The sequence below is a fragment of the Heterodontus francisci genome, chromosome 4 (assembly GCF_036365525.1).
Source record: "Heterodontus francisci isolate sHetFra1 chromosome 4, sHetFra1.hap1, whole genome shotgun sequence".
Lineage (NCBI taxonomy): Eukaryota > Metazoa > Chordata > Chondrichthyes > Heterodontiformes > Heterodontidae > Heterodontus > Heterodontus francisci.
The window spans coordinates 37,801,907-37,814,883 of NC_090374.1; the positions used below are offsets into that span (position 1 = coordinate 37,801,907).

Here is a 12,977-nt window from a genome sequence, read left to right on the forward strand (position 1 = left end):
CTTTAGATTCCTGGGACATTGTGACCAGTTCTGGGGAGTTGGGACTGAACAGGCCAGATGCTTTGCACCCAAAGAGAGTAAAGGCCGGCTCGGGTCTGCAAATGAAACCCAACCCAAGCCCGACAGAACCACATCCGACCCGGCCCGAGTCCTTTCATTTTTTCCCGTGTCCGACCCGACCCGACCCGACCCGACCACCGGAATATAATCAACTTTATTGAAGAGGTTGTGCTCTACCTTGGATGGAATCGCTCACTGCAGACTAGTGCGGAGTGTTACCTGCCTTGACGTCCTGGCTGTCGTTATGTCTGACCCGGCCCGACCCGACCCAAACCTGAATACTGGACCCGGAAGAGTGACCCGACCCGACCCGAAAGAAAGGAGGAAGGATAACTATTGATTAAGGAGAACATTACAGTGCTGGGTGAGAGAGGTTGTCCGAGAGGGATTAAGGGTAGAATCTATTTGGTTAGAGTTAAGAAACAAGAGATACCATTACATTACATTCTATCGGCCACAAACTAGTGGAAAAGATATAGAGGAACAAATTTGCAAGAAAATTACAGAGAGGTGCAGGAATTATAGAATAGTTATAATGGGAGACTTTAATTATCCTAATATAGACTCGAATAGCAATAGTGTAAAGGGCAGAGAGGGGGAAGAGTTTCTAGACAATTTTCTACATCAATGTTTCCAGTCCAACGAGGAAGGAGGCATTGCTGGATCTGGTACTGGAGAGTGAGGTGGATGAAGTGAATCATTTGTCAGTAGGGGAGCATTTAGGAGACAGTGATCATTGAGTCATAAAAAGGACAAGGGTAAAAATAATTAATTGGGGGGTGGGGGCAACCTAATGGGGTGAGAATGGATCTGGCCCAGATAATTTGGAATTAAAGATTGACAGGCAAAACTGCGACCAAACAATGAGCTACCTTTAAAAAGGAGATAGTTTGTTACAGTCAAAGGTACATTCTCACGTGGGGGAAATGTAGGGCAAACAAGCCCAGAGCTCCCTGGATGACGAAAGAGATAGAGTGTAAGATGATGTAGAAAAAGGGTGCATATAACAGCTGTCAAGTGGATAATACAGGCTGAATACTGAAGACAAGTGGCAGATGAAAATGAATGCAAAGAAGTGTGAAGTGATTCATTTTGATAGGAAGAATGAGGCGAGGCAATTTAAAATAAAGGATATATTTCTAAAGTGGGTAATAGGAGCAGAGGGACCTGGGGGTATATGTACACAAATCATTGAAGGTGGCAGGGCAAGTTGAGAAAGCGGTTAACAAAGCCAATGGGATCCTGGGCTTTATAAGTAGGGGCATAGAGGACGAAAGCAAGGAAGTTATGATAAACCTGTAAATGAACACTGGTTCGGCCTCTACTGGAGTATTGTGTCCAGTTCTGGGCACCACACATTAGCATGATGTGAAGGCATTAGAGAGGGGGCAGAAACGATTCACGAGAATGGTTCCAGGAATGAAGAACTTCAGTTACGTGGATAGATTGGAGAAGCTGAAACTGTTGTCCTTTGAGAAGACAAGATTAAGAAGAGTTTTGATAGAGGTGCTCAAAATCATGAGGGGTCTAGACAGAGCAGATGGGGAGAAACTGTTCCCATTAGCAGAAGGATCGCAAACCAGAGGACACCGATTTAAGGTGAATGGTAATAGAAGCAATGGCAACTTGAAGAAAAACTACTTTATGCAGGGAATGGTTAGGATCTGGAATGCATTGTCTGTGTGGTGGAGGCAGGCTCAATCCAGGTTTTCAAAAGAGAATTGGATAATTATCTGAAAAGATTTGCAGGACTACAGAGAAAAGCGCTGGAGTGGGACTAGGTGAGTTGTCGTTGCAGAGAGCTGGCACTGACACGATGGGCCGAATGGCCTCCCTCTGTGCTGTAACCATTCTACAATTCTTGTGTCTGTACCTTGATTGAGTTGTCGAATTAATGATTCAGCAGCCTGTGGTATGCAGATTTACCTAGCGGCAAATCTTTTTTATCTGGAGTTTATAGAAAGCCTGACCCAAGCAGCAGATTTTGTGGAGAATTGGTAGTGTATTACAGTGATTAGTGGAGTAGAAGAGGAGTGTTCTCAGCAAGTATTAACAGTCTCGTGCTTTATTGTTGTGTGGGGTTTGTTAACAGTCAGAGTCCTGTTTTAGCATTGCTGTTGCATGCCTGAGAACAGATCAGTTGTAATCAGTTTATTTCATTAAGGACATGTAGGGCTACTACAGCAAAGAGATAATGCTAAACCTGTACAAATTATTGGTTAGGCTGCTATTAGAATTCTGTCCATTTAGGACACGACCTGGGAAAGATGTCATGGCCATGGAGAGGATCCAGAAGTGATTCACTGAGATGATCCCAGGGATGAGCATCATTAGTTATGAGAAAAGGCTGGAGATGCTGGGGCTCTTTTCATGAGAATTTAGGTTAAGAGCAGTTCAAAATGGTGAGAGGTTTTGATAAAATAAATTGGGGAAACCTATTTCTACTGCTCTGTGAATCATTAACTAGAAGGCATTAATTTAAGGTCACCAGAAGAATTTTAAGGTTCGAAGGATTTTTTCTTGCACCTTATTTGAACATGAAATGGCCTTCCAGCAACAGTGGTGGGAACCGAATCCATAATCATTTTAAAATGGTTGTGGGTAAATATTTGAAAAATAACAACATATATTTAGTGTAATAAAATGCCCCTGGGCACTTCACAGGAATGTTAGTGACACAGTGGCGCCGTGGTTAGCACTACAGCTCCAGGGACCCGGGTTCGATTCTGGGTACTGCCTGTACAGAGTTTGCAAGTTCTCCCTGTGACCGCGTGGGTTTTCGCCGGGTTCTCCGGTTTCCTCCCACAGCCAAAGACTTGCAGGTGATAGGTAAATTGGCCATTGTAAATTGCCCCTAGTGTAGGTAGGTGGTAGGGAATGTGGGATTACTGTAGGGTTAGTATAAATGGGTGGTTCTTGGTCGGCACAGACCCGGTGGGCTGAAGGGCCTGTTTCGGTGGTGTATCTCTAAATATAAAATATTTTAACAATTTGGACACCTAGCCATATAAGGAGATATTAGAGGAGATGGACAAAAGCTTGGTCAAGGAGGTAGATTTAAGGAGCATCTTAAAGGAAGGTAGTGAGGTTTAGGAAGGGAATTCTAGAGCTTAGGGTCCAGGCAACTGAAGGCACAGTCGCCAGTGGTGGAGCAATTAAAATTGGGGATGCTCACGAGGCAGGAGTTAGAGTCATAGAGAGATACAGCACCGAAACAGGCCCTTCGACCCACCGAGTCTGCACCAATCATTTATATTAATCCCATTTTCCCTCTCACATCCCCACCTTCCCTCAATTCTCCTACCACCTACCTACACTAGGGGCAATTTTTACAATGGCTAATTTACCTATCGACCTGCAAGTCTTTGGCATGTGGGAGGAAACTGGAGCACCCGGAGGAAACCCACACAGTCACAGGGAGAACTTGCAAACTCCACACAGGCAGTACCCAGAACTGAACCTGGGTCGCTGAAGCTGTGAGGCTGCGGTGCTAACCACTGCGCCGCCCCTTAGATGAGCTCAGATATCGCGGAGAGTTGTGAGGCTGGAGGAGATTGCAGAGATAGGGAGTGGGCGAGTCCATGGAGGAATTTGAAATCAAAGATGAGAATTTTACAATCGAGGCATTGCTTGACTGGGAGCCAATGTAGGTCAGCAAGTACAGGGGAGATAGGTAAATGGGACTTGGTGCGAGTAAAGGCAAGGGTCGCAGAGTTTTGGATGAGTTCAAGTTTATGGAGGGTAGAATGTGGGAAACCAGCCCGGTGTGTGTTGGAATAGTCAAGAATTGAAGTAACAAAGGCATGAATGGGAATTTCAGCAGCAGATGAGCTAAGGCAGAGGAGAAGTCAGGCAGTGTTACTGAGGTGGAAATAGGCGGTCTTAGCAATGGCGCAGATGTATAGGAAGCTTACCTCGGGATCAAATATGACACCAAGTTTACGAACAGTCTGGTTTAGTCCCCGACAGTTGCCAGGGAGAAGGATGGGGTGAGTAGTCAGGGAGTTGAGTTTGTAACAGAGACTGAAGACAATAGAGACTATATTTAATTGGAGGAAATTTCGCCTCATCCAGTACTGGATGTCAAATAAGAAGTCTGATAACATTTCAAAAGCTATGAAGAACAGGCAGGGGAATGGGACTCAGTTGATGGGTCTTTCAGAAAGCCAGCAAAATCACAATCGGCCTCCTCCTTTGCTGTAAAATTCAATGATTTTATAATGATTCCATTGAAAAATACACTATGGGACCTGAGCCACACAGACCAGGAAGGTTTGAGGTTTAAATTCATGCTCTGTACTGAGTTAGTTGATCTCAGTTAGCTAGGGATACCAGAACTGGCCTCAGCACCCTTAGGCTGGGGAAGGAATGAAATCTGCCAGTGATCCAGCCGCTGATACTCTTTCTATGATCCCTTCTGGAAAACGTGTCGGAATCAATAGAGTACATGAGGACAGAACCAGGCTAATCTGTGATGCCTAGCAGCCAAGTATCCTGCCAACTCTTAAGTCCAGGCTTTCAATTGAAAAATAGCCACTGGAGGGCCGCTGGCCTCTGTGGAATCCTCTGCTGGCATAAGCCATATGAGGACTTTTGTTTTACATATATCTTTTGTGACAGGCACACTCTGCTAACAATCCAATCCATCTGGCATGGTACATGTTTGCTGTAGATAGTAGCTAATTTTCTCTCACATGCTATCCGATTATGTATGAAATTAACTTCTTCAGAAAGCAGTCTGAACAATGTGCTCCCTCAAATCATGTTAGTACCCTCGCAACAATTAACGCTTGCTACCTGACTGCTGGAGCATTTGCTGATGGCATTTTAAACACATGATGATAAATCCAAGTCATGTGCAGGTCAAGCTTCAAAGTAAGCAGTTTAACAAATAGATTTGAGGCATGATCTGATGTTTTGTTCAGTGGAATGCTAATTGAGTAGAATTTTTAATCGCTTCAAGGCCAATCGTTTCAAGGACTCATAGTTCATGTGATGTTTACCAGCTTCAGATCAGATTGACCCCGGTTGCCTTTATCACCTTTTTTCTTCCATCTGTTTGGCCAAATGAGAAGAGACTACATAACAGAGAGAAGGAAATATAATTACGTGTTGCAAATCACCACTGATTTGAAAACACACGGAGTTTTGTGACCTAGTTTTAGAAAATTAACTGGTTAGGAATAGTTATGAGTTGGTTGTTCTGGTGATTTATTGGTAAATGCACTGCCAAGTGCGGTATTGATCCATACAATCCAGTGGCTTAAAAAGCCTTTGGCGTCCCATGTATTTGCATTTGCTAACTAGACTTCCGTATCTGCTACCAAAACCAGCGGTGTGAAAATGGGGAGGCGGTGGCATAGTGGTGATGTCACTAAACTAGTAATTCAGACCCCAGGCTAATGTACTGGGGATATGGGTTCAAATCCCACCATGGCAGCTGGTGAAATTTGAATTCAATTAATAAAATCTGGAATTAAAAGCTGGTCTAATGGTGACTATGAAACCATTGTCAATTGTTGTAAAAATCCATCTGGTTTATTAATGTCCTTTAGGGAAGGAAATCTGTTGTCCTTACCTGGTCTGTCCTACATGCGACTCCAGACCCGCAGCAATGTGGTTGACTCTTAAATGCCCCAGCAAACCATGCAGTTCAAGGGCAATTAGGGATGGCTAATAAATGCTGGCCTAGTCAGCAACACCCACATCCCACAAAAACGAATAAAAAAAAATCAACAGGAAATAAATTCTGTGGAATGAGGTCAAAGGGCTAAATGGCCTATGTCTATTAGAAGGGAGGATATTGGCCACCAACATTCACATGGTCATGGCAAACCTTGATATTGAGTCCTCAAACTAAATATAGAATCATTGTGGCACAGAAGGTGGCCATTTGACCCTTTGAGTCTGTACTGTCTCTCTGTAGAGCAATCCAACCAGTCCCATTCCCCTGCTCTATACCAGTGGTTGTGCAAGTTTGTTTCCTTCAAGTGCCAATCCAATTTTCTTTTGAATTCATTGATCAATTTCAGATTTTGCTTTTAGTCATGTTTTGTTTTAACCAGACTTAGGTCATAAAGGCTGCAGATGTGGGAAATTTCAGAGTTGACTGATGTTTTGATATTTTCCAGCAAATATTGAAAAGTAGTTTTCACAAAACTAGGCAGCAAAGCATCAGAGCCTGGAATTTCCACAGTGGCTGTTCTGATATGCTGCCACAACTGCAGGGGAAACCCTGGAGGAACAATGTAAACAGTCGTTCTTTTCCCCAAGGTTTTTTCCGATCTTCTGATGAAGGTATAGTGTTTGTTCAGCGAACCCACATGGAAATTCGGCAAGCAGTTCTTTAGAAACCAGCTACCGTATCAGTCTTACATAATTATTGACTTCCCTGAATTTGATTGATGCAAAAATTTATATACTGAGCACCTTTAAACAGGGCTACAGGCTACTTCATGTCTTCTAATGGTTTCAGCACAACTACTTGAGGGTCCTATCAAGAGATGATGGCATTAAAAATCAGGTTTCAAGAACATGTGACTGAGTTTTATTTTAAATGAATTTTGTTCTAGTTTGGCCCAAGAAGCCGAGCCAATCTGGCTGAGAAGGTCAGACTGAGTCTTCAGTATGAAGAGGCAAAGAGAAGGTAATTATTCCTTGGTGGTTAAATTCAACGTGTGGTTTTGTACATCTTTTGTTGCAAATTTTCTCATCAGAAAGATCAGTGAGGTATGGAGGACTTTTTTCCGTTTTCTGTCTGTGAACATCAACATATTCTTTTAGAATTGGATCCCTTTATCTCATGTTGTGGCATTCAGGCTTTAGAGAGGGAATTTCTCTGTTCTGTCTGGACTAGATTTGAAGCACCAGTACCATAGACAAAAGGTCGTGGAGGGGTTGCGGGGTGGCGAGGGAGAGACTTCCTATGTTAGCAACCTTGTGACCGTAGCAGGAAAATTCTTTTGCATTCTTTTAGGATGCATTTGCTAGAAATATACAACAGGATATCTCCTCACTATGTTCAGGCCATTACTAACAACCGGAGGGGATCCACACATGATGCAAAAGGTGACACAGCAAGACCCAGTTTCAAAGATTGTACATTGTGGGTTATTAAGGTATCTGGACTCCATTTAACATCAAGCAATTCTGTGTAACAGTAGTTTTTCTATCTCTGTCAATTTGTAAGTACATCAGCTGCAGAACTAGCTTGGAACATTTTAGGCGAAGCATTTCACATAATCTGAAGTGAAAAAGAATAATATAAATTTATGGAAGATTATTCGGTACCAAAGTGTATCTGTAGCACATGTCATGCATTAGTTCTGACAGCTGCACAAGTCGTGGGAGTCAGTTGCCAGCATTCGCCAGAGCTGGCGGGCAGCCATAAAGACAGGGCTAAATTGTGGCGAGTCGAAGAGACTTAGTAGTTGGCAGGAAAAAAGACAGAGGCGCAAGGGGAGAGCCTACTGTGCAACAGCCCCAACAAACAAATTTCTCTGCAGCACCTGTGGAAGAGCCTGTCACTCCAGAATTGGCCTTTATAGCCACTCCAGGCGCTGCTTCACAAACCACTGACCACCTCCAGGCGCGTATCCATTGTCTCTCGAGATAAGGAGGCCCAAAAGAAAGATGTACAAAAATAATTGCATTGTACAGTAAAATCTCATCTCTTACAGAAGGGAATAAAAATAGCAAGGGGCTTTTTCTTTTATGTTCTGGCTTTTCTAAAATGTCAATTATTTAAATGTTAATGCTTTCTAATTGAAATATTTCTGGGAACCATTTCACAATGAGTTTTATTCTGAGGTTTAATAGTCCTTCCCCCTCCCCCACCCCCTGGCAACAGCTTGGCGGTTAAAATGGAGCAGGAGACTTACCCACTACATTCCTGCCTCAATCTGGATAATTACAACTTTAAATTGCATGTGACAAGAACACCTGCTCCAAATTGGTATGGTTATCTTTAAATATGCAAATAGGTTCCAATGACATACATAGCATTTAGCATAAGCAGGGGACCTCTACTTATCCTCAGGGACACCCATTCCAATATTGCTGAGAATTGATGTTTCATTATAGGCGACAGAATCTCCCTCCCCATTGACTGTGAATGGGAAGAATTGAATTGGTTACTAACCCGCTATTTCATGTCAATTTAATTGTTAGTCAATTTAATGGTGCATGTTAACTCCTGATGTATTTTCAGTAATTCTAGAGTAAATTATTCAAATATTCCAAACTTGCATGTGTCTGCTCCCTTTTTCTATATTTATGTCCATTGTGTAAGTAGCTTTCCTTCTATCTTTATTAGCCTACAAACTATCTGTTTCTGTGCCTATTCCTTGTGTCACTTATGCACATAAGGCCTCACTTTCTCAACCCTTCCTGCACCTTAGATGTGTATGAAGGTACCCCAAATATAACTTTTTTTAGTGTAAAATAGATATCAAATTGCAATAACAAAAGTTTAATTATTTATTTTATTTCAGAATAGCAAATATAAAAATCGAATTGTCCAAGCTGGACTCTGAGGCCTGGCCAGGGCTGCTTGATGTTGAGCGAGACAAGTTGATGCTGATTAATGAGAAAGAAGAGCTCCTCAAGGAACTGCAGTTTGTGACACTACGGAAATGCTCACAGGATGAGCTGACACGGCTGGAAGCAGAGAGGAAGCGACTGGAAGAGGAGCTTCATTCTGCACCGAACACGCCCAGTGAAGCACTGGCTGAGAGGTCTGTGCAGTGATTTTATCCCTGAATCCCGGGTGGGCTTGAGGGCAGCATAAGGGCATCATGGTGACTTCTTGTTAAATATTGGAGGGAGGGATGAAGTATGCAACAAGAGAGAGACCTGGGGGTATTTGTGTACAAATCTTTGAAGGTGATAGGTCAGGCTATAAAGCATAGCGAATGCTGGACTTTATAAATAGAGGCCAGGAAAAGCCAGGAAGTTTTGGTAAACCTGTATAAAACACTAGTTTGGTCCCAGCTGGTGTATCGTGTCTACTGGGCACCACACTTTAGGAAGGATGCAAAGGCTTCGATGGGGGTATGGAAGAGATTTATTAGTATATTTCCAGAGATGATTACAGTTATGTGGATATTGTTTATGCTGCCGCCTTTGTGTTTAGTGTATTTACTGTGTCTTACAGATATACCAATCCCAGTTAACTGAGAGATCCATAAATGCTTTTATTTTCAGACTAAAATTACAAGAGAAGAGGAAGGGTCTTGTGCAGCAGCTTGAGGATGCGACACAACTAACCATGTATCTCCATTCACAACTTAAAAGGTATGTATTCCTCTGACATTCATGGAAAATTCAAGCCTTTACTTGCAATTATTTATAGATTTGTACTGAGTAATCAAATAGGAATGATTATAGGGAGGACTTCTATGCTTTCAATTCTTTTGGGGCGGCACAGTGGCACAGTGGTTAGCACCGCAGCCTCACAGCTCCAGCGACCCGGGTTCAATTCTCGGGTACTGCCTGTGTGGAGTTTGCAAGTTCTCCCTGTGTCTGCGTGGGTTTTCTCCGGGTGCTCCGGTTTCCTCCCACAGCCAAAAGACTTGCAGGTTGATAGGTAAATTGGCCATTATAAATTGCCCCTAGTATAGGTAGGTGGTAGGGGAATATAGGGACAGGTGAGGATGTGGTAGGAATATGGGATTAGTGTAGGATTAGTATAAGTGGGTGGTTAATGGTCAGCACAGACTCGGTGGGTCGAAGGGCCTGTTTCAGTGCTGTATCTCTAAATCAAAATCAAATCAATCGTCCTGTCACAAAGTGGGCATGGGCACTGTACCCCAGTGTACGTGCATGTCAGGCAACCCGCAAACTTCATTTTATGTACAGCTGCTGACTCACCTTCAGCATTCCTATTCATTACCCTCTCAGCTAGCGAATAGAATTGTTCTGAAGAAACTGTACAGCAGAGGTCAGCCAGCATTTGAACCTGTTATATTCCTGGTTACTAGCTGGGGAATAAACTGCCTGTAAAGAGAAAAATAGAACTTGCATTTCTGTAGCACATTTCACACTTCAGGAAGTCCCAAGGCTCTTTACAGCCAATCAAGTGTAGTTGCTGCTCTAATGTAGGAAATGTGGCAGCTAATTTGTGCACAGCAAGATCCCACAAACAGCAGTGTGTTAATAATCAGATAATCTGTTTTAGTGATGTTGGTTGAGGGCTAAATATTGGTCAGGACACCAGGGAAAACTTTGCTACTGTTCTTCAAAATGGGATCTTTTATGTCTAACTGAGAGTGGACATGGGGCCTTAGTTTAAACTTTCGCCCTCTGATAGTACCACATGAAGATGTCAGATTGGATTACGCACTCATGTCTCTGGAGTGAGACTTGAACCCATAAGCTTCTGATCCTGAGACAGAATTGCTACTAACTGAGCCACAGCTGACACCGGTTAAAGGGCGACACTGGCCCAGATATGATATAGTTGAAAACTCTGATTCAAAATCAGGTGAAGTTCATTCAGTGCAATGTTTGCATGTTACAGAGTTAAACATGGTCTTGCCTTGCACCATACTTTGTGCTTCTTTCAATGGATAAAATATTAGATGACTGAAATAATGTGCTGTCTTAGGATGAACAGTTGTCCTGTTTGTGAAGAGAAACTTTGAGAGAAGTAATGTGAGACAGCAGAAAACATGGTGTGAACCATGTGTGAACTTGGCACAAACTAAACATTTTGACCTACAATCTTGTGAAATAGGGCACTGAGTGACCCCAAGTTTCTGTATAGGAATAGGCAAAAAAATTCTTCTGTTTATTGCTTCAAGGAAACTCCAGCTTTCATGATATATAAACTCAAATATAAAATCAAACAAAAATAATTGCCACTGACTTTTGTTTATTCTGGGTAAAATCTACCTTCTTATGCAGTTTGTAAGCCAGAGACCTGGTCTGCAATATTTGAATTCACTTTCAATTTGTAATGCTGCTCTTTAAATGTTTGCTGCCACGTTTGTGATTTTAATCCTTCCGTCTTCCTTTTTCGACCAGTGTTCACCCTTCCTCTTCACTGGGACCCATTGACTCTTGTCTGTCAGCACTCGATGCATCTTCAGGGGTGATTCTCAGCAGGGAACTGACCCCAGTCCTGTCCTCACTCAACATTTATGTGTGAAGGAGGATAGTAATCAGGCCAACAAGGGAAATCTTGGCCAGTTTTCCCCCTCTCTACCATAGGGAGACTGAGACCAATGGTAATGCGTCTACCACTACCCTGAACAAAGTCAGCTAACTCAGCCCAGGTTGAACCTACAACTTTCCCAGTTTGTATAACTCAGCAACCAGTGAATAACCTTTTATAAAGATGTGTTGTTCCAGCCGTAGTCCCAAAGGACCAAAGGCATCTCTCTCCTTTAGAGAGAGACAGTTGGTAATGTATAGCTTGAGCGGCACCACTCCTCAAGCATGGGGCAAAGTGAGGAGGCAGGCCTCCATGAACTACCACAGGCGGAAAGGGGATTGGACCCACGCTGTTGGCGTCTTTCTGCACCGCACTCTAGCCGTCTAACCTTGGTGGGACATCAGGCAGGGGATGCCAAATATATCTAATAAAAAAAATGACTTTCCTTGAGGGAATTCAGAGCTCTAATATAATACTTGGATACAGAAGTTACTTGTAAACAACTTGAGTTGTTCATGATGTCTTTGACCATCTTGTACTCTTGTAGTCACTTGCAGACATCCATTCACATTCAAGTGGTACTGGATTTCTGAAGGAATTTGCTAAGCTGTGCTTCTGTCACTATCTCTCTCTCTCTCTCTGTTTTTTTATCCATCTGTATGCCATAAATAAGGCACCTTCAGTTGCTTTGCACTGAGAGCATTATGCTCACAGCCCACTGTGTGGAATTGAAGAGACATGGGCTGGATCTTTGCTGAAATTGGGAATGTCATCAAAATGTTGTCTGCATTTGGGTTTAATAAACCAAATAGGTAAATAATCAAATGAATTCTGGGGAAAGAAACAGTTTGCAAGGCTGGAACAGCCCCATTTCATTAACACTTCAGCTCTTGCTCACTGGTCATCAAAATGGATGGCCCTCCACATCCAGTGAGAAGTAATTCATGTAACATAGTGAGGACTGTTAAAGAGACCCCTAAATACATGTAATCATTTCCATTAACACTAAAAGATGGAAAAAACTATTCTGTTTGCTAATTGCAGCAAAACCATAGGCCCGATGTTGCGAGGAATAGCAGATCAAGGAAGTCTTTCCCCTACCCATTTGTTCTAATGTTCTCTTCATGGTATAGTGTAATTTTGCAATGATCACAGCAGATCTAGAAGGGCCCAGATAAAGTTATCTGTCCCTGACGTTCCCCTGGCAGAACTACGCTAATTAAATTAGACTCAGTGCATCATAGCTCAGGACGAAACAAGATTCCCACTGCCAATCATGATCTGGTGAATCCTGATGGGGGGGATTGGAGAGTTGTGTGTGTGTTGTTTTGTTCCTGGGATGTAGGCATTACTGACTGGGCTAGCATTTATTGCCCATCCTTAATTGTCCTTCAGAAGGTGGTGGTGAGCTGCCTTCTTGAACCGCTGCAGTCTATGTGGGGTAGGTACACCTAGAGTGCTGTTAGGAAGGGAGTTCCAGGATTTTGACCCAGCGACAGTGAAGGAACGGCGATATAGTTCCAAGTCAGGATGGTGTGTGGCTTGGAGGGGAACCTGCAGGTGGTGGTGTTCTCATGCATCGGCTGCCATCCTTCTAGGTGGTAGAGGGTTAGGGTTAGGACGAGGTCAAGTATATTTTTTCCCTCACCACCTGCCAAAGACCTAGTCTAGCAGCTATGTCCTTTAGGAGTCAACCAGCTCAGCCAGTAGTGCTACTGCCAAGCCACTCTTGGTGATGGATTTTGAAGTCCCCCCACCCAGC

The 12,977-nt window shown here is 43.1% G+C and overlaps 1 protein-coding gene across 3 annotated transcripts in view; it reads left to right on the forward strand.

The window, feature by feature from the left end:
- LOC137368963 (protein WWC2-like) overlaps positions 1–12,977 on the forward strand; it is a 271,726-nt gene that overhangs the window by 203,023 nt on the left and 55,726 nt on the right. For all 3 annotated transcript variants that reach the window (XM_068029350.1, XM_068029351.1, XM_068029352.1), the window contains 3 exons: positions 6,633–6,706; positions 8,553–8,795; positions 9,265–9,354. In XM_068029350.1, coding sequence (XP_067885451.1) covers positions 6,633–6,706; positions 8,553–8,795; positions 9,265–9,354 — 407 coding nt within the window. The remainder of the gene's footprint in view (positions 1–6,632; positions 6,707–8,552; positions 8,796–9,264; positions 9,355–12,977) is intronic.